The sequence below is a fragment of the Acomys russatus genome, chromosome 1 (genome assembly GCF_903995435.1).
Source record: "Acomys russatus chromosome 1, mAcoRus1.1, whole genome shotgun sequence".
In the NCBI taxonomy this organism is placed as follows: Eukaryota; Metazoa; Chordata; class Mammalia; order Rodentia; family Muridae; genus Acomys; species Acomys russatus.
This window is the reverse complement of record NC_067137.1, coordinates 121,297,140-121,325,083: the sequence shown is the minus strand read 5'-3', so window position 1 is coordinate 121,325,083 and position 27,944 is coordinate 121,297,140. Positions and strand designations below refer to the sequence as shown.

The window sequence follows — 27,944 nt, the reverse complement described above, 5'->3', positions numbered from 1 at the left end:
TTCAGTGAGAGGAGGAAATCCTGATGGAGTCTGTAAACTCTTTTGCTGGATCTGTCTGCACCTGACCTTCCAGTCTCTGCTATGTGTGCTGTGAGCACCACCTGTTGACCTGCATTCCTCCTGCAGCAGGGTTACTTTTGCCTGGGTCCCTGCTTCTCATATGGAACTCCAGAGTCTGGATTCTGAATAGTGCTCACCCAGGTCAAGGACACAGACTTTGAGCTTGCTCTGTGAAGCCTCTCATGAATTCTAGATGCCGCAATACATGGTGAGGGGCGGCAGAGTGGCTTTCTCTTCATAGACATTAATTGAGACAATTTGATACAAGCTAGCATGTACTCTGACCTTCTCTTTCAGGAATAATTCCCTCACATATGTAGTAGACTGTGCTGAGAATATGTTTACTGGAATAGTGAATATGTTTATTCATATAAGATATTGTATCAATTTAGTAATCTCTAGGAGAAAGTAATTTGTGGGAAAACTAACTTATCACAGTCTTCTCTCACTGAACCAAAAAAGGACAAAAATAAACAATAAAAAATTATAGAGTGAACATTCACCTCAATTAATGTCAAGGTAATTGAGAATATGGGCACATTAAACACCATGTTTCTGCAACTCCTATCATTATTTCCAGTTACAAGACTTGTTCTAATACAAACAATGAAAGCAGGACAGAGAAATGTTCAGATTTAGTTACAAGAATACTGAGAACTAGGTGAACTCATAATATATGGGAGAGAAACTGCCTGTTTTATTGCAGAAGGTTTTAAGATTTATTATAATTTATTTAGATTACAAGCCAAATGTCCCCCTTTCCCCACCTGCTTATATCATCCTGTTCCCACCCTCCCTCCCTCTTCTGTCCTATTCCACTCCAGACCTCTGATAGAAGGGGATCTCCACTCCCACCATACGACCACATCAAATCAGGTCTCATCTGGATAGCCTGCTTCCCTTTCTTCTGTGTGCTCACCTGCCTCCCCACTAAGGGGAACGGATCAAATGGGGCCATCAGAGTTCATGTCAGAGGCAGTCTGTGCTCCCACACAACCATGAAGAAGAAGCTGTCTATTGGCTCTATCTAAACGAGAGGTGTAGTTTTACTAAATGAATTGTCCTTGGTTGGTGCAAAACTTTGTGCAGGGCACTGGGTCTAGATCTGCCTACCTTGATGGTCTTCTTAACATTTTTGGTCCTTCCATAGCCCCATTCTTTCATACCATTCTCAATACTCCACCTGGAATCCACCAGAAAGTCCCAGCATCTGTCCCGATCCGCAGCTGTGTGGAATCTCTCAGAGGATATCTATGTTGGGCTTATATGCACTTATAAGTGATAAAAGTGAATTGTTCTTGAGAAGATAAATAATATTCCTCTCCTGGATGTGACAGCAAGTATCCTAACCTTCAACAGGCAGTAACGATGTTTCAAACATAATATGTATTAACCAAAATAAGGAATGTGCATATAAACATACAAGAGACCTACAGAACACCAAATAGAATAGAGCAGAAAAGAAAATCTTCCCACCACATAATAATTCAAACACAAAAAGGCCAAGTAACATATAATGGCAAACCAATCAGAATAACACCCGACTTCTCAGCAGAGACCATATAAGCCAGAAAGTCCTGGGCAGAGGTCCTGCAATCCCTAGGAGACCACAGATGTCAGGACAGACTACTACACCCAGCACAAATACCAATAACCATAGATGGAGAAAACAAGATATTCCATGACAAAAGCAAATTCAAACAGTAACTATCCACAAAACTGGCCTCATATAAGTTACTAGAAGGAAACCTCCAAACCAAAGTAACAAGCTACAACCAAAATTACACAGGAAACAGATAACTACACCGTTGCAAAAATATAATCCCACAAACACTCTAGGGCAACCAAAATCAAAAACAAAGGACTTAACAGTCACTGGTCATTAATATCCCTCAGCATCAATAATCTCAATTCTCCAATAAAAAGACACAGCCTAACTGAATGGATGCATATAAACAAGACCAACATTCTTCTGCATCCGAGAAACACATCTCAGCCATAAGGACAGACATCACCTCAGGGTAAAGCCTGGACAAAGGTACTCCAAGCAAATGGACGAAAGAGGCAAGCTGGTGTGGCCATTTTAATATCTAATAAAATAGACTTCCAAACAAAATTAATCAAAAGAGAGGAAGATGGTCACTTCATACTCATCAAAGGTAAAGTCAACCAAGAGGACATCACAATTTTAAACATCTACACTCCCAATACAAGGGCACCCACATTTTTAAAAGAACTAGTAACAAAGCTTAAAACACCCATTGATTGCCACACATTAATAGTGGGAGACTTCAATACCCCACTTTCACCAAAAGATAGGTCAGTGAAACAGAAACTAGACCGAGAAATAAGGACGTTGACCAACATCATGAATCAAATGGATCTAACAGATATCTACAGAACCTTTTACCCAAACAAAAGGGATTATACCTTCTTCTCAGCACCCCATGGAACCTTGTCCAAAATTGATCATATAGTATGTCACAAAGCAAGCCTCAACAGATACAAGAAGATAGAAATAATACCCATATCCTATCAGATCACCATAGTCTAAGGCTGGACTTCAACAACAACAGAAATACCAAAAGCCTACACATATATGGAAACTAAACAACTCTCTACTTAATGACACCTGGGTCAGGGAAGAAATAAAGAAAGAAATTAAGGACTTCCTGAAATTCAACGAGAATGAAAAAGCAACACATCCAAATCTGTGGGACACATTGAAAAAAGCAGCGCTAAGAGGAAAATTCATAGCACTAAATGTCTTTAAGAAGAAAGTGGAAACACCCCACATAAGCAACCTAACAACACATCTGAAAACCCTGGAAAAAAAAAGAAGCAGAAACACTCAAGAGGAGTAGAATTCTGGAAATAATCAAACTCAGGGATGAAATCAATAAATTAGAAACAAAGAGAGCAATTCACAGAATCAACAAAAACAGGAGCTGGTTCTTTGAGAAAATCAGCAAGATAGACAAACCAATAGCCAAACTAACTAAAAGGCAGAGAGACACTATCCAAATTAATAAAATCAGAAATGAAAAGGGAGACATAACAACAGACACTGAAGAAATACAAAGAATCATAAGATCCTACTTTAAAGGCATATATGCCACAAAATTTGAAAATCTAAGGGAAATGGACAATTTTCTTGATCAATTCCACTTGCCAAAATTGAATCAAGACCAGATAAATAAATTAAATAGTCCTTTTTCTCCTATAGAAATAGAAGCAATCATTGATAGTCTCCCAACCAAAAAAAAAAAAAAAAAGCCCAGAGCCAGATGGTTTCAATGCAGAATTCTACCAGACTTTCAAAGAAGAGCTAATACCAATACTCTTCGAGCTACTCCAAAAGACAGAGATGAATGGAAATTACCAAATTCATTCTATGAGGCCACAGTCATGTTGATACCTAAACCCCACAAAGACCCAACAAAAAAAGAGAATTTCAGACCAATTTCTCTTATGAACATTCACAAAAATACTCAATAAAATATGGCAAAATGAATACAAGAACATATCAAAGATATCATTCACCATGACCAGGTAGACTTTATTGTAGGCATACAGGGACGGTTTAATATATGGAAATCCATCAATGTAATACACCATATAAACAAACTGAAAGAAAAAAACCACATGATCATCTCCTTAGATGCAGAAAAAGCATTTGACAAAATCCAACACCCATTCATGTTTAAAGTTTTGGAAAGATTGGGGATATAAGACACATATCTAAACATAATAAATGCTGTATACAGCATGCTAATAGCCAGCATCAAATTAAATGGAGAGAAACTCAAGGAAATTCTCCTAAAATCAGGGACCAGGCAAGTCTGCCCACTCTCTCCATGTTTCTTCAATATAGTTCTTGAAGTTCTAGCCAGGACAGTAAGACAACACAAGGAGATCAAGGAGATCCAAATGGGCAAGGAAGAAGTTAAATTATCCCTAATTACTCATGATATGATAGTGTACATAAGTGATCCCCAAAATTCCGCCAAAGAACTCCTACAACTGATAAACAACTTCAGCAAATTGGCTGGATACAAAATAACTCAGAAAAGTCAGTAGCCTGGCTATATACAAATGACAATCATGCAGAAGAAGAAATTACGAAAACTACACCCTTTATGATAGCCACAAACAATATAAAATATCTAGAAGTAACTCTAACCAAGCAAATGAAGGACTTGTTTTTAAAAAAGAAAAAAAAAAACTTCAAATCTCTGAAGAAAGAGATTGAAGATGACATCAGAAGATGAAAGCGTCTCCCCTGTTTGTGGATCAGGAGAATTAACATAGTAAAAATGATGATCTTTCTGAAAGCAATTTATAGATTCAATGCAATCCCTATCAAAATACCTACACAATTTTTAAAGACATTGAAGGATTAATTCTCCACTTCATATGGAAAAACAAACAACCCAGAATAGCTAAAACAATCCTATACAATAAAATATCCTCTGGAGAAACCTCCATACCTGATCTCAAGCTGTACTATAAAGCAACAGTAATTAAAACAGCATGGTACTGGCAGAGTAATAGGCTGGTTGATCAATGAAATTGAATCGAAGACCCAGAAATGAATACACACACACATATGGTCACTTGATTTTTGACAAAGAAGCCAAATCTATTCAATGGAAAAAGGATAGCATCTTCAACAAATGGGGCTGGTCTCACTGGATGTCTACATGTAAAAAAAATGTAATTAGACCCATATTTGTCCCCATGCAAAAAAGTCAAGTCCAGATGGATTAAAGACCTCAACATAAAACCAGAGACACTATTTTTTATATTTTATTAATTCACTCATATTGCATCTCAATTATTATCCCATCCCTTGTATCCTCCCATTCCTCCCTCCCTCCTGCTTTCCCCCTACTCCCCTCCCCTATGACTGTGACTGAGGGGGACCTCCTCTCCCTCTATATGATCATAGGATATCAAGTCTCTTCTTGGTAGCCTGCTGTCCTTCCTCTGAGTGCCACCAGGCCTCCCCATCCAGGGGACGTGGTCAAATATGGGGCACCAGAGTTCATGTGAAAGTCAGTCCTCACTCTCTACTCAACTGTGGAGAATGTCCTGTCTATTGGCTAGATCTGGGTAGGGATTCAAAGTTTACTGCACAGAAAATAAAAAACAGAGACACTAAATCGGTTAGAAGAAAAAGTAGGGGAAATCCTGGAACACATTGGTACAGGAGACAACTTCCTGAACAGAACACCAACAGCCCTGGCCTTAAGGTCAACAATTAATAAATAGGACCTCATGTGGCTGAGAAGCTTCTGTAAGGCAGAAGACACTGTCAACAGAACAAAGTGACAACCTACAGACTGGGAAAAGATCTTCACCAACCATACATCTGTCAAAGGTCTAATATCCAAAATATATAAAGAACTCAAGAATTAAACACCACCAAACTAAATAACCCAATTAAGAAATGGGGCTCAGCATATATAGGGGGAGGAGGTCTCCCTTAATCACAGACATAGGGGAGGGGAGAAGGGGGAAAGTGGGAGGGAGGGAAGAATGGGAGGAAACAGGGGAAGGACTAACAATCGAGATGTAATATGAATAAATTAATAAAAAAATTTTTTAAAAAAAGAAAGAAATGGGGCTCAGAACTAAACAGAGAATTCTCAACAGAGGAATATTGAATGGCTGAGAAACACTTAAAGAAATGCTCAACCTCTTTAGTCATCAGGGAAATACAAATCAAAACAACTCTGAGATTCCATCTTACACCCATCAGAATGGCTAGGATCAAAAATTCAAGTGACACCACGTGCTGGTGAGGATGTGAAGAAAGAGGAACACTCCTTCATTGATGGTGGGAATGCAAACTTGTACAACCACTTTGGAAATCTATCAAAAAAAAAAAAACTGGGAATAAGGCTTCCTCAAGACACAGCTATTTCACTCCCTGGAATATGCCCAGAAAATTCTCCACCAAACAACAAGGAAATATGCTCAATCATGTTCATAGTAGCCAGAACATGGAAATAGCCTATATGTCCCTCAGTAGAACAATGGATTAAAAAACTGTGGTACATTTACTCAATGGAATACTACTCAGCTAATAAAAACAAGGAATTCCTGAAATTTGTGGACAAATTGATGGAACTAGAAAGGATCATAATGAGTGAGTTAATCCAGAAGCAGAAAGAGTCTATTGGTATGTACTCACTTATAATTGGACAGTAGCCCAAGGAGTATGTCCTATGAAAATCTTCACTTACCAATAAATTGGGATAGATGTGAGGACATCCTATTGGGACTCTAGGTAAGAGAAGTATGGGAGAATGGGGAAATAGAAGGATCCAAAGGATCTTAGAAACCTACAAAAAGAACATTATGATGGGCAGATCTGGGCCCAGGGGTTCTGCTCAAACTACGGCACCAACCAAGGACAATACATGCAGTAAACATCCAACCTCTAGCCAGATCTAGCCAATGGACAGGACATTCTCCACAGTTGAGTGGAGAGTGACTTTCACATGAACTCTGGTGCCACATATTTGACCATGTCCCCTTGATGGGGACGCCCAGTGGCACTCAGAGGAAAGATAGCCGGCTACCAAGAAGAGACTTGATATCCTATGATCATATAGAGGGAGAAGAGGTCCCCCTTAGTCACAGTCATAGGGTAGGGGAATAGGGTGAAAATGGGAGGGAAGAAGGAATGAGAGAATACAAGGGATGGTATAACAATTGAGATGTAATATGAATAAATTCATTTTAAAAACATTTGCAAATTGAATCCAAGAACACATCAAATTTATCATCCACCATGATCAGGTAGGCTTCATCCCAGGAATGCAGGAATGGTTTAATATATGAAAATACATCAAAATAATTCATCGTATAAAGAAACAGAAAGAAAAAAACACATGACCATCTCATTAGATTTAGAAAAATCCTTTGACAAAATACAATACTTCTTCGTGATAAAGATATTGAGGTAATAAGGGATACAAGGCACACAACTAAACATAATAAAGACTATATACAGCAAGATGATTTCCAACATCAGATGAAATGGAAAGAGACACAAAGCAACTCAAAAAATCAGGAACAAGATAAAGCTGCCCATTCTCTCCATAGCTCTTCCATATAGTGTGTGAAGCATTAGCTAGAGCAATAAGACAACAAAAGAAGATAAAGGAGCTACAAATTGAAACGGAAGAAGTCAGTGCATTGCTATTAGCAGATATGATGGTGTAAATAAGTGACCACCAAAACTCCACCAGAGAACTCCTACAGCTGATAAACACCTTCAGCAAAGTGGCTGGATACAAGACTAATTCAAAAAGATCAGTAACCCCCATGTATACAAATTATAATCAGGACGAGAAAGAAATAAAGGAAACTACAACTTTCAGAAGGCTACAAATATTATAAACTATCTTGGGAGAACTATAACCAAGAAAGTCAAAGACCTGTATGACAACAACTTCAAGACTCTGAAGAAGGAAATTGAAGAAGATATCAGAAGATGGAAAGTTGACGCATGCTAATGGATCAGAAGGATTAAAGTATTAAAAACAACCATCTTACCAAAAGCACTCTACAAATTCAATGAAATCCCCAGCAAAATATCACCACACATCTTTACAGACCTTAAAAAACAATTCTAAACTTCATATGGAAAAAAACCCAAATAGTTAAAACTACCTTAAGTAATAAAAGAAATTCTGGAGGTATTTCCATCATTGAATTCAAGCTATTCTACAGAGCAATAGTTATGAAATCAGCATGGTGGCTGAGTAGAAGTAGGTTGGTTGATCAATAGATTCAAATCGAAGACCCAGAAATAAACCCACATATCTACAGAAACTTGATTTTTTAGAAAGGAGCTAAAACCATACAATGGAAAAAAGACAGCATCTCAACATATGGTGCTGACCTAACAGTATGTCTATATGTAGAAAAATGCAAATAGATCCATACTTATCACCCTGCACAAAACTCAAGTTAAGGTGGATCAAAGACCTCAACATAGCACCTGATAAACTAAAGCTATTAGAGGAGAAATGGGGAAGAGCCTTGAACTCACTGGCACAGGAGACAACTTCCTGAACAACACACTAACATCTCAGGCTCTAAGATCAACAATTAATAAATTAGACTTCTTGAAACTGAAAAGTTTCTGAAAGGCCACAGACACTGACAATAGAACAAAACAAGAGTTTACATATTGGAAAAAAAGATCTTCATTGATCCTACATCAGACAGATGGCTAATACCCAAAAATATAAGGAACTCAAAGCATTAAATACCACCAAACAAAATAACCCAATTTAAAAATGGGGTACAGAGCTAACAGGAGAATTCTCAACAGAGGAGTCTTGAATGGCCCGGAAGTACTTAAAGAAATGCTCAATGTCCTTAGTCACTAGGGAAATGCAAATCAAAATGACTCTGAGATTCCATCTTACACCAATCAGAATGACTAAGACCAAACACTCAAGTGACAGCACATGACGGCGAGGATATGGAGCAAGGGGAACACTCCTCCTTTGTGGGGAGTACAAACTTGTACAACCACTTTGGAAGTCAATCTGGCACTTTCTCAAACAGTTGAGAATAGCTCTACCACAAGATCTAGCCATTCAACTCCTGGGTATATACCCCAAAGATGCTCCACCATAAACAAGGACACTTTCTCAGCTATGTTCATAGCATCTTCATTTGTAACAGCCAGAATCTGGAAACAACTTAGATGTCCCTCAACTGAATAGTGGATAAAGAAAATGTGGTACTACTCAACTATTACACTCAAAGAAATAATGAAATTTGTAGGCAGAAAGCTGGAACTACAAAAGATCGACCTGAGTGAGGTAACCCAGACCCAGAAAGACACACATGGTATGTACTCACTTATAAGTTGGTTAAAGCCATATAGTACAGTGTAAACATACTACAATGCGCAGACACAAAGAAGATAAGGAAGAAGGAGGATCCAATGCATGATGCTTAAATCTCACTCAGGAGGAGAAATAAAATAGACAGAGGTAGTGGTCAAAGAGGGAAAAGGGTAGGAGAGGAAACGCAGATGGATATGAGGGTAGAGGTTAGACCTTGGGAGAACCGGGCAGGAGGAGAAAAGGCATGTAGAGAAAAAAAAAAGCTATGGGTGGATGCATCTCTATGGCAAGCTTGAAAAAGAAGTCAGGAGAGGCTCTCAAGGATATATGAGAAGGGCTCTAGCAGAGGCTCCTAGTAGCAGTGGCCATAGAGACTGAAGAGGTCACCTTCTAACTAAACAAGTCTCCTAATAGGGGGAGGGGAACACCAATTCACCCATGAAAACTTCAACTCAAAATTTATTCTACCTACAAGATGTGCAGGGATACAGATAAAGCAGATAGAGCAGAAACTGAGGGAATGTCCAACCAATGCCTAGCCCAACCCGAGACACATCCCATGAGAGAAAACCAACCTCTGACACTATTAAGGACACTCTGCTCTGTTTGCAGATAGGAACCTAGTAGAGTTAGCCTGAGAATCTCCACACAGCACTGCCTTGAGACATGCTGAGACTCATAGCCAAACACTGGGGGAAGCATAGAGAGTCTAACGAAAAGGGGGAGAGGAGAACAGGACCTGGAGGTGACAGGAGCATCAAAAAAGACCACCAGAGCCAACTGACCAGGGCCTAGAGGGGCCTGGCGAGACTGGGGAACCAACCAAGGACTTTCCATGGACTGTAGCTAGGTCCCCTACAAAGATGTAGCCAATGTAGCTCAGACTTCATGTGGGTCCTCTATTCAGGGGACTAGGACTCTCTCTCTCTCTCTCTCTCTCTCTCTCTCTCTCTCTCTCTCTCTCTCTCTCTCTCTCTCTCTCTCTCTCTCTCTCTCTGTCTCTCTCTCTCCCTCTCTCTCTCTCCTCTCTCTCTCTCTCCGCTCCTCCTCTCCTCTCTCTCTCTCTCTCCTCTCTCTCTCTCTCTCTCTCCCTCTCTCTCCTCTCTCATCGCCTCCTCTCCTCTCTCCCTCCCTCTCTCTCTCCCTCCTCTCTCCTCTCTCTCTCGCTCCTCTCTCCTCTCTCCTCTCTCTCCTCCTCTCTCTCTCTCCTCTCCTCTCTCTCCTCTCTCCTCTCTCTCTCTCTCTCCCTCTCTCTCATATGGACTGTCTTGCCAGCTCTTCCATTGCTTCCCCCTGGTGGGGCAGCCTTGCCAAGCCACAGGGGAAGAGGACATGCTTATTCCTGAGGCAACTTGATGAGCAGGGGTGGGTGGGAAGGAGGCCTCCCCTTCTCTGAGAAATGGGGGGGGGGCAGAATAGGAGATAAGGAAGGAAAGTGTGGCTGGGAGGTGAGGAAGGATGGGGCTACCACCAGGATATGAAACAAACAAATAAATAAATAATTTTAAAGGAAAAAAGAAAGTAGAATTTTATTGCCAGATTTTAAAAGGAGTGCTCTGAATTGATTCCTAAAAGAAAAAAATGAGATTTCACAAAATAGGTGGAATAGAACCAACTGAGACTATGGTGCCTTTCACTAATGCTAAAATTGCCTTATTATTGAAAGACAGTGAATATTGACAAAGAGCTTGTAGTGGTCTGAGAGGGTGGGGGGATTAACAACAAATATCCAAAAAGCAAATGAATTCAGTTCATAAAAAGAATTCATTGGATTCTCCCTTGTATAATAAAAAAGGACTCCAATTTCTAGAACTCCTAAAGTTTACACTGATGCTAGAAAGTCAAAAAAGAGCAGTTTATAAGTCAGAAAATATAAATATGGTGTTTGAGAGTCCTTATGATTCAATTTAAAAATCAGAATTAGATGCAATTCTGATGATATTACCAGATTTTCAAGAATTGGACTCTCGATATGCAGAAAGAGATGTTTTGCATATAGAAACTGCTGGTCTAACTCAGGATGATTCTGGCTAAGCTTCGCTATTTATGCATTTATAAAAATGATCAGAAATAGAAATCATCCATTGTATATAATGCATATCACATCGGCATAGGCCCTCTACCACAAGGTAATGATCAAATTGAATAACTATTGATAAAAAATGTGTTAGTGACTTCAGAATTATATTTTTTAATGTCATGTTAATGGCAAAATGTAAAGAATTTACTATCACTTGGCAACAAGCTAAGGAAATTGTAAGCATATGGCTTACTTACTTTTTATATAACCAAACTCCTTTATCTACAAAAATAACCTTAAAAGTAGACAAAAAGCAAATGAATGTATTTCATTTCAGAGTTTGGTAAACTGAATTATGTGCACTATACTATAAACACATATTTAGGATTTCTATGGAAAACTGCTGTAGGTCCTGAGATGACTGATTAGACTATGACACATGTATTTGAAGTTACAGAAATCCAAGGGAAAAGGAAAATGTTCTTGATAGACTCCACTTGCAAAGTTGAATCAAGATCCAGTAAACAAGTTAAATAGTCCTACAGCAATAGAAGCAGTCATCAAAAGTCTCCCAACCGAAAAATCCGCGGGCTGGATGATTTCAGTGCAGAGTTCTACTAGACCTTCAAAGAAGAGCTAGTGCCAATGCCCTTCAAACTACTCATTCTAGGAGGCCACAGTCACCTTGACACCTCAACCTCACAAAGACCCAACAAAGAAAGAGAATTTCAGACCAATCTCTCTCATGAACACTGAGGCAAAAATACTCAATAAAATAATCACAAACTGAATACAAGGACACATCAAAGAGATCATTCACTATGACCAAGTAGGCTTCATCCCAGGCATGCAGGGATGGTTCAATATATAGAAACTGATCGATTTAATCCACCATATAAACTAAATGAATGCCCCCCCCAAAAAACAACCAGAAGAAAAAACAAACAAACAAAAACCACTTGACAAAATCCAACACCCATTCATCTTTAAAGACTTGGAGAGATCAGGGATGCAAGGCACACGGCTAAACATAATAAACGCTGTATGCAGCAAGCCAGTAGCCAACATCAAATTAGATGGAGAGAAATGCAAAGAAATTCCACTGAAATCAGGGACAAGAGAAGGCTGCCCACTCCACATCTTTTCAGCTGATTAAGAGCCCAGTTGTTAAATAACAAAGGTTCTCAGCTAGAGAGCTGTTGTGGCAGCAGAGGAGCCAGAAGGCCTGAATAGTTACCCCTCTTTTCCTTGCCCTGGGCATATACCTGAAAGATGCTCCACCACAAGGAAGGGCATTTGCTCAACTATGTTCATAGCAGCTCTATTCATAGTAGCCAGAATCTGGAAACAACCTAGATGTTCAACTGAAGAATGGATAAAGAGACTGTGGTACATTTACACAATGAAATACCACTCGGCTATTAAAAACAAGGAAATCTTGAAATTTGCAGGCAAGTGGATGGAACTAGAAAAGATCATTCTAAGTGAGGTAACCCAGACCCAAAATGACACGCATGGTACATGCTCACTTATAAGTGGATATTAGCCACATAATACAGGATAACAACACTACAGTACACAGACCTAAAGAGGCTAAATAACAAGGAGGGCCCTAGGGAGGATGCTTAATTCTCATTCAGATGGACAGATAGAACAGACACGAGAAGAGGTTGAAGAGAGGGAACAGGACGGGCGCCTACCGTAGAGGTCCTCTGAAAGACTCCTCCTGCCAGGGGAGCGAAGCAGCCTGACCTTGAGGTGGAGCTCAGGGAGTCTTATGGAAGAGTTGGAGGATAGAAACACCTAGAGGGGTCAGGATCTCCACAAGGAGACCAACGGAGCCAACAAATTCGTGCCTGGTGGTTGTGAGGGAGGCTTTGCTGCAAAGACTGATACATCAACCAAGTACCATGCATGGTGAAGATCTAGACCCTAGGCTCAGATGTATTCCATGGGCAGCACGGTTTCCTTGTGGGTCTCATAACATGGGGCGTAAAGTCTACCTCTGACGTGTACTCTGGTGCCCACTTGCTGATCATTTCTCCCTGGCACAGCAGGCAGGAAGAGGATGCAGGCAGTCCACATGAGACTTGATAGGCTGAGGTCAGATGATAGGGAAGGAGGGCTCCCCTTTCTGAGGACTAAGGGAGGGGAAGGGGTAATGCAGGAGGAAGGGTGGAACTGGGATGCACAAGGGAGGGAGCTACAATCAGGATGTAAAGGCAACAAATTCAATACTTTAAGAAAAAAGAATTCAAGTGTAAACAGCAAGGCCACCAGTCTGAAAGATGTAGTGAAAGTATTTAGAGAAACTCCAGCCACCAACTGGTCATTCACCAAGGCTGCGACCTCTTGGGTTTACCCTCTGTGCTGGAGCTGGGGTAGAAAAGCCAGTCTTCAGGAACCTCAAGCAATGGCCTTGAAAATCCCATCACAAGCTGTGGGAGAAGGCACCAGGGACAAACATGGTGCTTAAGGGGTGGAGAAGCCTCAGTGGTCAGGAACCATGTCTTATGGAAATATCCCAGATACATTCTTAAGAGAGATATAGACATCTCCCGTTGATCCTGAGACGGAGACCTAAAGCCAGGACCCAGAGGATGGCTGAAGATCTCCTCCTGCGACCAAAGGGGCAAGTTTAGTGCAGCGACAAAAGTGTATCAAAAGTACAGAATCAACAGTACCAATATTCAGTTTCCAAAGATTTATTCCCGTGTGAGCATCAGCAACCTATTAGAGACAGGTGGTGTCGGAACACATCACCTCCTGGGTCCCCGTACACTCGGGCTCTCCGGAGCTGTGGGCTTGAGCTTTGCCTCGTCAGACTTTCCATTTTGTTCTCTTTATTTTGCGGAGGCCAAGAGGCTAACCCATTTTTACCTGGGCATAGCGGGTGCATGTCCATGACTGTGGGCAGCTTTGCTTTGTAAAGCAGCTTGCAATTCTTCAAATTGATAATCCTAGTAACTCCTATACGAACGGCATAGCCAATGAGCAGTGTGCCTATGAAGACGTAAATACGACCAAAGATCATTCTAAAATATACCACTGGTTGCTGGCTCTGTTTTATTGTACGCTTTTTAAGTGGAAGGGGTCCACTATCTATGCTCCCGCCAGGTCCATCTCCTACACAGTTTGGAGGGTCCCAACCCACGTGACAGTGGCAATTTCTATTATTGTTGCACATTCCTCTAAAGTTGCACTTTTCCGGGGTACAGTCATAATCCAAATCAGATAATGTTCCGTTGCAAGCCCCTCGATCGCAGAACTGAGTTTTGGAACACGGAGCGCCTATTCTCACATGTCCAATATCTATGGTTTCTGTGGCGCGATGCTCATCGAGCCCAAAGCAGGTAAACCCTGAGATAACCGACTGATGGAAGGAACTATGTTCCTGCAACTGTGGGAGATGGGTGACGTTGGTACACTGCAACCTTCCACACAGCTTATCATGATCCGAGCAAGTATGGTACGAGAGGCTTTCTCTTGGTCTATAGCAATGCCCAAATCTAAAACTTTCCTTATTGATGTCATAGCACGCTTTGTTAGCCACTTGGGCATTTGCACCAAAGATTTCCTTGCAATGCACACTGCGATCACTGCAGTTTCCTCTATAGCAATACCCCTCTTCTGAGCATGGTGTTCCATCTTGCAGATAAGTGTCCTCTGGGCAATGGAATGATTTCCCTGTACAGTACTCTGGAAGATCACATATGTTCTGCATAGTTCTGCAAAGGGTCCCAGGAGGACTGTAGGTGCAGTTTGCACAGCATGTTTCTTTATCACAAATGCTACCCGAAATGAACCTGCAGTTACTATTACAGCAGGGGTCTGCATAACATGCCTTGTGGGAACCACAGTCACAGTCTTCACCTGGGTCTATTTTGAAGTTTCCACAAATCGTATACGTATATGATGTGTTATAATAAGTGTGATGTCATAGTAGAGGCACGGCATCAGATCGGGGGTGTTAATTATTTGGCTGAGCTCCGCAAGGGAACAGTTGCTGAACGTGTCTGTCAGCCGAGGGTCTAAGAACATAATGCAGGTAGCCCTCCGTTGACAAATGCAGTACCGCTCATCATCGTACTTCAGACCTAAGCTGCTCCCAATGCGATTGGCTACTACGACGGACATAAATATGAAGGCCCGCCCATTCTTACCAATACAAGTCAGGCCGTTCGCAGTACATATAGCACCTACGATTGGGAAGGCGTTCGAGTCCCAGGGTCCATAGTTATTAATTACAGTGGAGGCATCCGGCTTAAATACGTTATAAAAGGTTGTCACGTAGTAATTATGAACAGCACCTCCTGGTACGGTAAAATCGTGATGAAATGGATCTCTCACGTTATATACGGTTAAAAGAATAACATAGTACGTATTTGAATATGCCTCAAATAGCTGTCCATCAGACTGATAAGTGAAAACAAATACGTGCAAGATCTGTTTACAGTACGGGCTATGATGTGCACAGAATAGGTTGCTTGAAAATGACCTTTTATAGCGGCCGCATGGGAAGCATAGTTCTTACTTGACATTCTGGGAGCAACGTCCGCATGTGCTCCAGGGATGGGAGGGACTGTAGTATGGCTTATGGACTTCCAATTCTTCATGGGCCCTATAACACCGGGATCAGCTACTATCTCAGACAGAAGGTGCTCAAACCTGTGTGAATCAGCGAGGGGGTTGATCTCATAGGCGATGTCGTCCAAGTGCATGACACCTGCCAGGCCCCCATTACAAGTATCCACAGTGACCATGGACTGAGGGATCCCCTCCAGGTAGCCAATATAGTAACAGTCTCCAGGGAAATAAGGGTAATCCATCTGTAAGGCTGCTTGGTCATCCTGAGTCGTCAGCAGCAAGTGTCTTGGCCAAAAAAGTGTCTTTCTTCGCAGGTGGATGACATGCCTCTGGCCCCTAAAACGCAAGCTATAGGAGAGCCGTCCTCGCGCTTGGAATCCTTTGCCGTGGTAGATCACCTTTCGAGGAATAACCACCTCTGATGAAGTATAACGCCATGTGGGACGGCCTTGGGAACACTGGGCTGGAGCCAGGAGGAGCACCCAGAGTGCAACCAGCAAGAGGGGAACCCTGGGGATCACCGGTCTTTCTATTAGCCTCATGTCCCAGCTCAGAGATAACTTTCTGGGTGAAGCCAGGCTAGACCCTCTGCTGTGGCCACTGACTGGTCTAGGAAACACTGACAGAAGACAAAGACCTTCCTCAGGCTCCCTGCCCTGGTGGTTACCCAGACAACTTGGGTTACTTAACAGTCACTGGGTGTGGCAGGAATGAGTCTGGACACGTTACCTGAGGCTGAGGTTAAATAGGGTCAAAAGTGATGTCTATAAATTTATCTGGGAGAGAAAAGGCAGAAGCAGCAGTATTTCCTCTGAACAGGCTCAGTCTTTTCTCCTGTTTCTTGGGAGACAAAATACCGTTACCACATTTTCAGTTCTCAGAACATATTCAGTCCCCAAGGTTACTTTGGGTGTGTTTCTGGGAGTCAAATTTTTTCTTTTCTTTTCTTTTGTATTCATATTTCTCCTGTTTTTGAAACTTGGAGGCAAATAGTGTGAATGTTACCCCTTTAGCTGCAGATTGTTTTATTCTTCTAAACATATTTTCATTTGAGCTTACAGGCAAACTATTTACAAATGGTTTTGTCCTTTTCGATTTTGCATGAATGTTTTCAGATTTCTGCATGCTAGGATGGTGTTGATTTTTCTGCTACATTATATGAGACCTGAGAGTTCTATCTGGATACCTCTGAACTCTAGAAATGTTAAATACCATCTCCTGTAAGCATACTATTTCCCTGGCCCTGTCTGCGTCCCAGTTGTTGGTCACCCTTCAGCTGATTGGTCTTCAACAAGAGATGCAAACAGCCTCTGTTGATATGCATGTCTAAGAAGTACGCCACACACTTCTCCCAGGTTCATCGTTAGTGTTTACATGGCTCTTCTTTTGTGGAAGGAAAAGAAATGTCTCGGCTGGAGAGATGGCTCAAAGTTTAAGAGCACTCACTGCTCTTCCAATGATCCTGAGTTCAGTTCCCACAGCCATATGGTGGCTCACAACCATCTGTAATGTGATCTGGTGCCCCCTTCTGCTATGCAGGTGTACATGAGGTCAGAGCATTGTATACATAATAAATGAGTATACCTCAGTGTGTATGTGTGTGTGTGAGTGTGTGTGTGTGTGTGTGTGTGTGTGTGTGTGTGTGTGTGTGTAAATCTGTGCTTCTCCAAGTATCTCATTAAGGAAAATGGGAAAAAACCTAACATCACCATGCTGTCTCTGACAAGTCCTGGCTCAGACACATGATCAAATTCTGGAGCCACAAAGGCAGGTTGTGGGACAGGAGATACGTTGTGAGAAAAAAATGGGGTTTGAACATTTTACTTTCTGTCAAAAGTATATATCTCATCAACATGTATTTAGTGGAGGGAGGGGGGTGGCAAAGATCTCTGCAAGATTCTTGGGGTCAGACTGTACTTCCCAAACCCCCAAGCAGCTAGCCTGTTAACCCCAAGTAGCCTCATGAATAGGACTCTGCTTCCACCCTGTGGCCACCAGTGTCATTGCACCCAATGCCCACAGGAGGCTCTTCTTAAGGGAGGGAGGGAGGAGATGGCTTGGTCTGTCTGGTAATGGTAAGAGATGAATGCTTTGTAGTTGATTATGGGGAAAGGGATCATGTTCTCTATCACTGGTGACCAGTTTGGGGACATGGACTTATACTGACATTTAAGAAAGGCTTCTCAAGGCTCATGACCCCTCGTCACCACCCTGAGCCTCTGTGTATCACCAGGCTGGATTCCCATGTCCTGCATAGACATAGGTCCACAGCAAGCACAAGGATGTTTCCTGACTTAAGTGAAGGGCATAGGTGGGATATCTATACAACTAGGGAGTGCCAGAGCCAGCCTTTCCAACCACCACCTTCTCTTCCTCCTCTACCAGGCCCAACCCAGTGTTGGACAGAGCCCTGTGGAGACAGCTTATAAAGGCAGGTCACTTCAGGCCCTAGCTCTGATTACAGAGCAGAGCTTAGATGCCTGCTGGTGACCAGTGGCATCTTTGCATGATCCCCCTAACCAGATCCAGAGAGTTGGCCCCACCCAGCCAAGTGGACTTTCGCTTTGCAGGTGAAAGAAAACAGGCAGAGAGAGCAAGGGATTCGAGGTAACAGGAAGGAGAGGGAGAGAAAGAAAATGTGAACTATTACATACCTGTGTAAATACTGGTGAAAATATAGGAACTGAGATCTGGAATTTCCATCACGGTTTCAAATTCTCAGACTGAACAAAACCTTCTCCTGGACCCTTGTTTCCAACGGTGCAACCTCAAGCGGCTTTAATTTTCTCATCTTAGAGGCACAGATTGCTGTAGAGTTGTAAGATGACATTTAATGAGTTAATTATTTCCAACAAGCCACTTAAACAACTAACATTTATCAGTTATTCCCACAGAAGCACTGAAGCATCCTTCTGCTGACCTGGGACTTGCTCTAAGATCATAAACACCGTCTTCTCATCAAGCCAGGAAAAACCTCCAGTCACACTAAAGAAAGACAGAAATATACAGAATCTTCTGGAAGGACAGCTCTTGACTAACTGCAGCATGGTAGGCTAGGCACTCAACTGCCTCTGGGCCCAGTTCCTGCCAGTCACATCGCTCATACCTGGCACTGCATTCACTTGGCACTCACACAGGGCTACCCAGTCCAGAACAGACTGCAGATCCAGCAAGTACCTCTGGCTGGTAGCACAGGAGCTGCCTGCAGTGGCCAGGGTTTCATTATCCTGAAGTCTTGCTCCTCAGTCACTTGCACATCTCCTCTCACCATACTATGACCACTGCAGTCATCAACCTCCGCCAAGGCCTTCCTAGGTAATGCCAGGAAAACACCTTCCACTAGCCCCACACATGCCAACCCTTAACACATGTAAACTCCCTCCAGGGTCCTACAGGGACAAAATCAAATTTAAACTCGGCTTCCAGCAACATTAAGCTGTGCGCTATGCTATTGCCCAGGACATCCCAGCTGCAAACTTCTGCCTGTGAAGTACAGGAAGCTGGGCACCTAGAGAATCCCTCCCTCCCAGGATTAAAGCATCTGTTGAAAAGACTTTCAATTATGAATTCTCATCTGCGATGTCTATATCTCCTACACTTTAAACACTTTATATTGCTTGTTTGCTTTGGTTGGTTTTTGTTTGACTTTTTACATTTTCAAGACAGGGCTTCTCTGCATAACAGCCCTGGCTATCCTAGACTCAATCTGTACGCCAGGCTGCCCATGAATTCACAAAGATCCCCCTGCCTCTGCCTCACACGTGCTGGGATTATGGGCATGTACCTGGCTCTTAATGAACCCCATGCCACCCTTCACAATGCAACAGTCCCTTGCTCCCCACAAGAGGGCAGAATCCTGGTGTCAGCCATGACAAGCCCCCAAGAACTACTTTGTAACAGGGAAGATCATGAAATCATCGCTGTGGATAAGTGCAAGGACGGCTCCAAGACATCCAGGCATCTGTGAAGCATTGCAGTCTTCAGAGAAACAAAACCACAAGACCTGGAATCCAACACTAAGCCCCTGTGACAAGTACCTGGACAGCCTCTCACCATCCCTGGGGAGGGAAAGCATTAGGGAAGGTGTACAGCCAGCACCGTCCAGCCACCCACATGCAGATAGGCTCTCCTGACTGCCCTGAACCTATCCTCACAACAGTGGCAATGCCCTCTACATTTCTAGCATGAGTCCTGAAGGACCTCATGGCCGATGTCAGCAGTGCAGCCCCATGGAAGCAAAGGCCGCAGAGCACAGGTGACAAAGCAGGTGAGTCAGTGCACTAGACAAGTCTGGGGAGAGAGTTCTCATCTCTCCCCAGGGCCAGAAATAAAAGTCTCTCCAGCGATACCAGCACATGAAATGCCTGCTGGTTCCTAGATTTGGTCCTATACAGACCATTTTTAGGCAGGATTAGGAAGAGGCAGCTGTGTGGCCATCCAACACACAGATGGAGAGTAGAATTGAAAGCTGATATCTCTGGATTCACTTAGCCTGTCTTACTCACTGATAGCCCCAAGTCCAAGCTGAAGGAAATACTGAGTGTCTAAGCACAGCCCCAGGTTGACTGTCAGTATCAAATATCTGATTGGGGAGGAAGGAAAAAAAACTTCCTGGATAGTTAAGGGGAGGGGAATTAAGGTGGAGAGAGAGACACAAAGTTCCCGCCCCAGGTATTACTCACAAACACACACACACACACAGACACACACACACACAAACACACACACATACACACATACACACAAACACACACACACACACACACACACGACCAATTCACAAATGAAGTCAGGCACCAAGGTGGTACAGGAGACGTGAGCTGACCTAGTGCACCAACAGTTCCCTATCCTAGACCAAAATGTGACCCAGGACCACCAAAAAGCCTTCCAGGAACCCCATACCAAAATCTAAGTCAGTCACCTCGGGCTCATCCTAAGGTCCAGGCGAAATTACACCGGAAACAATAACATCTCCTGTAGGGGAGTGTTAATTCAGGACATTGCAAGAGATCACACCCAAAGATCTTCTAGGTCTGTGTGGTGATTTGTGATTTTTAAAAAAAGCCTTAAATCCACAAACACAGGCAAGCAGATCTGAGTTCAAGGCCAGCCTAGTATAGAGCAAATGTCAGGAAAAGATAGGGTTAGGTCCAGGCATGGTGCTACATGCTTTTATTCCCAATTGTAGGGAAAATTAGTTTGGAGAAGGAAGCACCCATGTTGGAAAGTGATGTCAAACTGAGTGGCAGGAAACGTGGTGAGTCAGAGAAGATTTGGCAGAATAGGATACCTACAACTTTCACAAAGGAGAGAGGAAAGGGAGGCAGTTCTACAGAGAGGAGAAAGGTTTAACAGGACAGTAATAGAGAGATGGGTTGCAGTGGGAGAAAAACCAGGTGGAGAGAGAGCCAAGCACAGCCAACCTGGGCCAAGGGAGAGAAGCCAGATTAAATACATCAGAAGGGAGAAGAATTTGAGCCAGAGCAACTGAGTTGACCCAGCCAACCCTGAGCTCAGAAAGAACAAGGGTGAGCTTCTTAAAGAAGTCTCAGAGGCTCAAACATTCTAGGCCTAGGTTAGATTGTACAGAGGCTAGAAGCTTCCAGGGCTAAGCCTAGGTTAGCAGAAGGAGGCAGTAAGCCTCCCAGACAAACACTGAGCCAGAAGAATACAGCTAATTTCATAATCTCCACTGCTTGCGAGTCCCTAAGCCAAACAGTGTGCCCAATGTAGCACCATTGATGGGGGATGTTGTGGTGGCTTGTGTCACAGAGTCATGACTTTTTGCCATTTTCACAGTGACATAGGTCTTGATCGACATCAAACATAGAAGGGCTAAGGCGCTTAAGTAACAGCAGCCAAGGGAGGCTCTAAAAATCGCCCCTCACATGAGCTGTCTCATAGTTGGAGAAACAGAAAGACAGGCCAAAGAACCTCATGCATTGCAACAGAGACAGGGGAGCTGTGGGTCTCCACAACCTTACAAGAAAACTGTGCCAATCGCAGGCAACACTGTGGAAGCACAGCAACACAAAGCCTTCCACACTGTGGAAAAATAGCAGTGGACTCTGCAGGGTATCCAGGCAGAGTGAGCCCAGGCGGCCATGTGTGGGAAGTCCATATGCCTTTGCCCACAACCTGTATCGCGTTTATAATGTACATGTAGCGCTGGCTCCTGAATCCTGAGCACCGCGTGACTGTGTTGCTTCGAACTGAGGACAGGGCCATGTGTGTGCCAGGGGAGTGCTCTGCCACTCAGCTGCATCCTCAGTCCCTGCTCCTGCCTCACAGCAAGTGCTTTAAATGTTAGTGGCTCCACAAATACAGAGAATCAGGGCAGTACGGTGGGCTGAAAGTCAGACCTAAAGACATCTCCAGAACACAGAGCACAGAAGCAGCATGCAGAGCTTGCCTGACAGGAGAACAAGGACATGACTCAGCAAGAACTGTCAGGCACTGCTGCTGCTGGACACACATAGACAACTCTACATCCCCAGTGAAGCCCTAAGTGTGCCCCCAGAATCCTCTGCACAAGAACATTACCCAGCAGCAAAGCTGCCACAGCCCCAACCAGGACACAAAAGGAGGGACGCTCCATGGCAGAATGAACAAATTGTGACACTTTGGATCCTGGAAAAGTAAAGGATTATACAGGCAGAGTGTCACCCGGAACAACACGCTTGGAACAGCTTCTATGCTGAGGATGAGAAAGGCAAGCAAGTAAAACAAACAAGCCAATAAACAAACAAGCAAACACACAAGCCCCAAAGGGTTCCTTCTCACTGGGACTGCTAATGAGAAAAGTCTAATTGCTTCATTAAGGACACGAGGATGAAAACCCGTATCCCTGGGGTCCCAGTGTCAGGCCCCACTGAAAGGCTGGAGGAAATCCCAGGAGACCACCAGCATACAGTGACAAGGGACAAGACAGTTGGGAAGGCACTACCATGACGTCACACAAGTGCCTGTGAAGGGGATACCAAGAACTTGTAATGAACGAAGAAGGGAAGACAGAGTAGCAGAAGCCTCCACACAGGCCAATGGGCCAATAACCAGTCTTAGAAGAAAGGCTGCACATTCAGTGTGGCTTTCAGGGAGGAAAGGGCAAACACAACTCAAAGCACAAAGCAAGGCTTCTGCTGATGGGACCCATAGCTTCTGCCCCTGTTCCTCTTACACCACATGACTGGGTACCAGGACATCACCACCACCCCTGTCCCCAAGGAAAAGAATGCAGCATGTCAGTCAGGAAGCCCCCCAAAGACAGGCCTTTAAAGAAGGCTTTGTCACGCCTCCCACAGCAACCTCCATCCAGGCCAGATGCCAATTAGAGACTAAGATGTTGGGAAGACAGCCCCGTGGCAGCCCCAGTACCTGCTTCTTGCCTGGGAACCTCCTGAAGAGATACAATCCCGAAGGGAAAGCCGGGCCTCCACTCAGGATGGCCCCTGAGACTCTGCACTGTGCCCTGTGCCTCACTGCATCCTAGCCTTACAGACACAGAGTCTTCCACAGCAGGGCTTTTTGTGAAGGAGTCTCCCACTGTGTTAACTACTACGGTAGCTACCACAGTGGTATATGCAGCATCAAAAACTTCTGGAAACCTTTGGGCCCAGCACACTCCTCAGCTCAAAACAACAGTGAGCCTAGAGGGGCTGACACCTAAGGCTCTATGTCTGAGTCTTGCCCACTGTAGCCCGTTGCCATTGACACCCGCCCCTACACAGCATTCCCACTGACCACGTACACCTGATAGCTCCCTAAGCTCTTCTCCAATTTCCTCCAACCCAGAGCTCAGAATCGGCATCAGAAGCCACTTAGCTCTCCACCTGGACCAATGACCCTTCCTGTACGAAGAGCCCTAGAGACCTTTCTCTCAGAAACACCGTGAAAACACTGCAAGCAAGGCTCAGATCGCCTTCCACAGCCACTCAGAAACCCTTGATTGGGCCATCCTCACCTAGCACACAAAGATAGCAGTGTCCCTGTCACAGCCTCAGCAGGGTCTTTCAGGCACTAGGGAACCACAAGGAGCCTGAGGTTGGTTCTACCTGGACCCTTGAAGGACTAATGGGAGGAGAGTGTCGGAGCTGATTCTGCCTTCAGCTGCCTAGGGGCTCCCTGGATCCTGGTAGAGGATCCAAAGGGCAGAAGCATCTCCTAGCCTACCACTGACCTGAGTAAGGGTCTGCCACCCACTCCTGAACCATTATTGGATATGTCAAGGGACAGAATGCCAGTGGCAAGCAACCTGTGGCCTCACTAGCAGAGGCCCCGCCATGTTCTACTCTGAAGGACCAGAGAGAGGCCTGTTCCAATGTCCCCTCTGACACCTCCTTGGAACAAGTTTGGGCATTTGGGTTGTCAGGAGCCTACTCCTTCTCTCAAGCATCCTCAGCATCCTCTTCTAGAACCATGGCCCTCCTCACTCTTTACTTTCTTCTACTTCCTCTTTGTCTTCCTTGCCATAGAAACTCAGGCAAGGTAACTGTGGGCATCACACGTGTGCACCATGTAGTAATGGCTGAGTCACTGTGAAGCTGCAGTGTGCTTCTCACAAAGGGCACAAATGGCAGCAGGTCCTGTGTCTTTGATGAACTGACCCTCAGGTCCATGTATCATCCTTTTATATCTTTACTATGCTCAGGGATGTGCACATGACATTCACTTGCCTCACATTCCATCTTTGGTAGATGTAGCAGATATAGACTCTTCCACTGGGCAGATATAGACAGAAAGCAGCTATCAGAGCAGTGGAGTGGCACTGAAAGGTCCTGCACCATCTGCCATTGCAACAAGGCAGGCCGACCACAGGAGGGGGAGTCTTTATGGGCCTCCCCTCTCTACAGAATACCTTCCAGAGAGGCACTGATCAGCTCATAAATCCCTGGGTGTGCCTGATCTCCCAATTACAGTGGCTAGCCAGACAGGGTATGGGGAGCCTAGATTTGGGGCCTCCAACTCTGAGCCTACATGGCCCCAACGGAGTTAAGGCTGATACCCCCAGGCTCTTGTCTACAATTTCTATTAGAACCTTTATAACTGTACCCTTAGCAGGTAAAGGCAGCTGTCCTGTGCTGTGCCCCCACTCAACATGGTAGAACCCCACACAGATGGAGAAACCATCTACACTATGACCAGACACATTCAGATCCCAGCAGAGAAAAATTCAACGTTGAAGGACGGCCACTGCAAGCTCAAACAGGCCCCAGGGACACTGGGTCCTGCCAAAATGAAGTGACCAGAGGACAAGAAATTTCTCCTGGGGTCTGTATCATGCTGGGTTTGGCATACTTGATACAAACAGAAAATGACTCCACCAACCTTGTGGATTCAAATGCACCTGCCAAGACTGAATGGCTGAGGGCTGCAAGTATTAATGTCACCACCAGGGGGCCTTGCTATAACTATAACAGGGTCTAGAAGTAGTCAGAGAATGGAAAGGAATTTGTGACAGCCTGAGGCACTGTGGTTTATTATAGTGGATATACCACAGTGTCATACATCATGCATAAAACTGAGCCCAGCATGGTGACATATGCATTTCGTCTCAGCATTCAGGAGGTAAAAGCAGGTAGATCTCTGGGTTAGATGCCAGCCCGGTCTATGGAGTAAGAATGAGGGCTACACAGAGAAACCGGATCTTGATGAAAAATTTTAAAAAAAATAAAAATGAAAACATGAATACTTGTCCTGAGGCTACCCAGTACTCAGACTGTGAAAACCAGCACTGCCCACAGGTGAAACCTACAGATGCCCATGCAGGCCTTGAGGCCCTCAGTGGATTTTGAACAAGTTAGTATCACAGTGGGTATGACTGGAGCTACCACTTCAAGAAAAGCTGCAACAAAAACCGTCCTCCAAACCTTGGCCCACAGACCCATTCCCTGCTTTTCTTTCACTAAGGCCCAACTGTCCTGCTGCCTCTGAGTAGCCACATTCCGTGGTCATTTGAAGTAGGCAATCCTCACCCCTCTTCTTGCCTCGGGACTCTCCAACAAAGCTGAACCTTCAGGGGAGAAGCTATAGGCAGACAAGATCAGCCGGCTCCTACCACCATGAATGCAAGCAGGTGACGCCTCGTATGAGCCTGTGACATCCAGGAAAGACTACAGGAGCAGCACACAGCCCAAAGCTCCTGGGACACCATGACACCAAGGCACCAAACTGACATCTGTTCCACATTTCCAAGAAACGAAGGCTCCACCTGCTCTGTCCTTCAGTCAGGTCTGGAGGGGAGGCTTGCATGAAGAGGAATGACAGGAAACACTGTGGTGTACATGTCACCCACAAACCCTCTCAGGAAGGCAACAGAAGCAGCTTTTCAGACAGTGACAGTCAGGGTGAGTGGACACACAGACACTAGACAGGTGCCTGACACAGAGTCTCAGGCTGAAGCAGTGGTTCAGAGTCACCTGTGCCTCTTCACATACATTTACATAGTCATGGTCATCCCCATGGACCTCCAATAGATTCCACATGCAGTACAGTCCACCTCATGCCTGTCCTGGGGCCCTTCTCACTAGACAGTTAGAACCTGGCCTCCCCACAGCTCAGCCCTGGGCTGGTTCACCAGCCTGCAGGCCACGAAACCTGTCAGCCTGAGCCCAACTCAGGAAAGCCTGGAGGCTCCATTAAGAGTAGGGACTCAGTGTGTCACTCCTCTACCTCAAGTCATGGGTTTCTTGGCCAGCACTGCTCCAGGAAGCTCTACTAGAATAAGCCTTCCAGAGGTACAGATATTAAAGACACACACACACACACACACACACACACACACATACACACACACAGAAAACCAAGTCACAAAAGATGTTAGGCACCAACGTGGTACAGGAGAAATGAGCGGACCTAGTGCAACAAGATTCCCTATCCTAAACCAAATGTGGACCAGGGCCACCAAGGAGCCTTCCAACAATCCCCTACCAAAATCTGAGTCAGTCACCTCTGGCTCAACCTAAGATCCAGGCCAAAATACACCGGAAACAATAACAACTCTTGTAGGGGAGTGTTAATTCAGGACATGGCAAGAGATCACACCCAAAGATCTTCTTGCTCTGTGTGATGCCGCTGTGATACAAACAAGCCTTTAATCCATCAGGCAGAGGCAAGCAGATCTGAGTTAGGTCCAGGAGTGGTGCTACATACTTTTACTCCCAAATGTAGGGAAAATTAGTTTGGAGAAGGAAGCACCCATGTTTCAAAGTGATGTCTAACTGAGTGGCAGGAAAGGTGGTGAGTCAGAGATTTGGCAGAATAGGATACCTACAACTCTCACAGAGGAGAGAGGAAAGGGAGGCAGTTTTACAGAGAGGAGAAAGGTTTACCAGGACAGTAATAGAGATATGGGTTACAATAGGAGAAAAACCAGGTGGAGAGAGAGCCAAGCACAGCCATCCTGGGTCAAGGGAGAGAAGCCAGATTAAATATGTCATAAGGGAGAAGAGTTTGAGCGAGAACAACTGTGTTGACCCAACCAGCCCAGAGCTCAGAAAGAACAAGGGTGAGCTTCTTAAGGAAGTCTCAGAGGCTCAAAACATTCTAGGCCTAGGTTAGATTGTACAGAGGCTAGAAGCTTCCAGGGCTAAGCCTAGGTTAGCAGAAGGAGGCAGTAAGCCTCCCAGACAATAATTGAGCCAGAAGAATACAGCTACTTTCACAATCTCCACTCCTTGCGAGTCCCTAAGCCAAACAGTGTACCCAAGGATAGCACCATGGATGGGGGATATTGTGGTGGCTTGTGTCACAGAGTCATGACTTTTTGCCATTTTCACAGTGACATAGGTCTTGATCCACATCAAACATAGAAGGGCTAAGGTTCTTACGTAACAGCGGCCAAGGGAGGCTATCAAAACCGCCCCTCACATGAGCTGTGTCATATTAGGAGATACAGAAAGACAGGCCAAAGAACCTCATGCATTGGGACAGAGAGGGGGGAGCTCTGGGTCTCCACAACCTTACAAGAAAACTGTGCCAATCGCAGGCAACACTGTGGAAGCACAGCAACACAAAGCCTTGCACACTGTGGACTAATAGCATTGGACTCTGCAGGGTATCCAGGCAGAGTGAGCCCAGGCGGCCATGTGTGGGAAGTCCATATGCTTTTGCCCACAACCTACATGGCGTTTATAATGTACATGTAGCACTGGCTCCTGAATCCTGAGCACCGCGTGACTGTGTTGCTTCGAACTGAGGACAGGGCCATGTGTGTGCCAGGGGAGTGCTCTGCCACTCAGCTGCATCCTCAGTCCCTGCTCCTGCCTCTCAACAGGAGCTTTAAATGTTAGTCGTGACACAGATACAGAGAATCAGAGCAGTAGGGTGGGCTGAAAGTCAGACCTGAAGACATCTCCAGAACGCAGAGCACAGAAGCAGCATGCATAGCTTGCCTGACAGGA

At 44.4% G+C, this 27,944-nt stretch overlaps 1 protein-coding gene and 1 gene segment (V, D, J or C); one reads left to right on the top strand and one right to left on the bottom strand.

Annotated features, from left to right (window-relative positions):
• The window catches only part of LOC127194936 (Ig gamma-1 chain C region secreted form-like), a 220,430-nt gene that overhangs the window by 53,564 nt on the left and 138,922 nt on the right, over positions 1-27,944 (top strand).
• On the bottom strand, positions 13,836-18,249 carry LOC127195435 (disintegrin and metalloproteinase domain-containing protein 21-like). Its single transcript, XM_051152843.1, is given in 5 exon segments — positions 13,836-13,915; positions 13,918-14,895; positions 14,898-15,341; positions 15,344-16,165; positions 18,201-18,249. Coding segments are annotated over 5 exon segments (2,373 nt in total).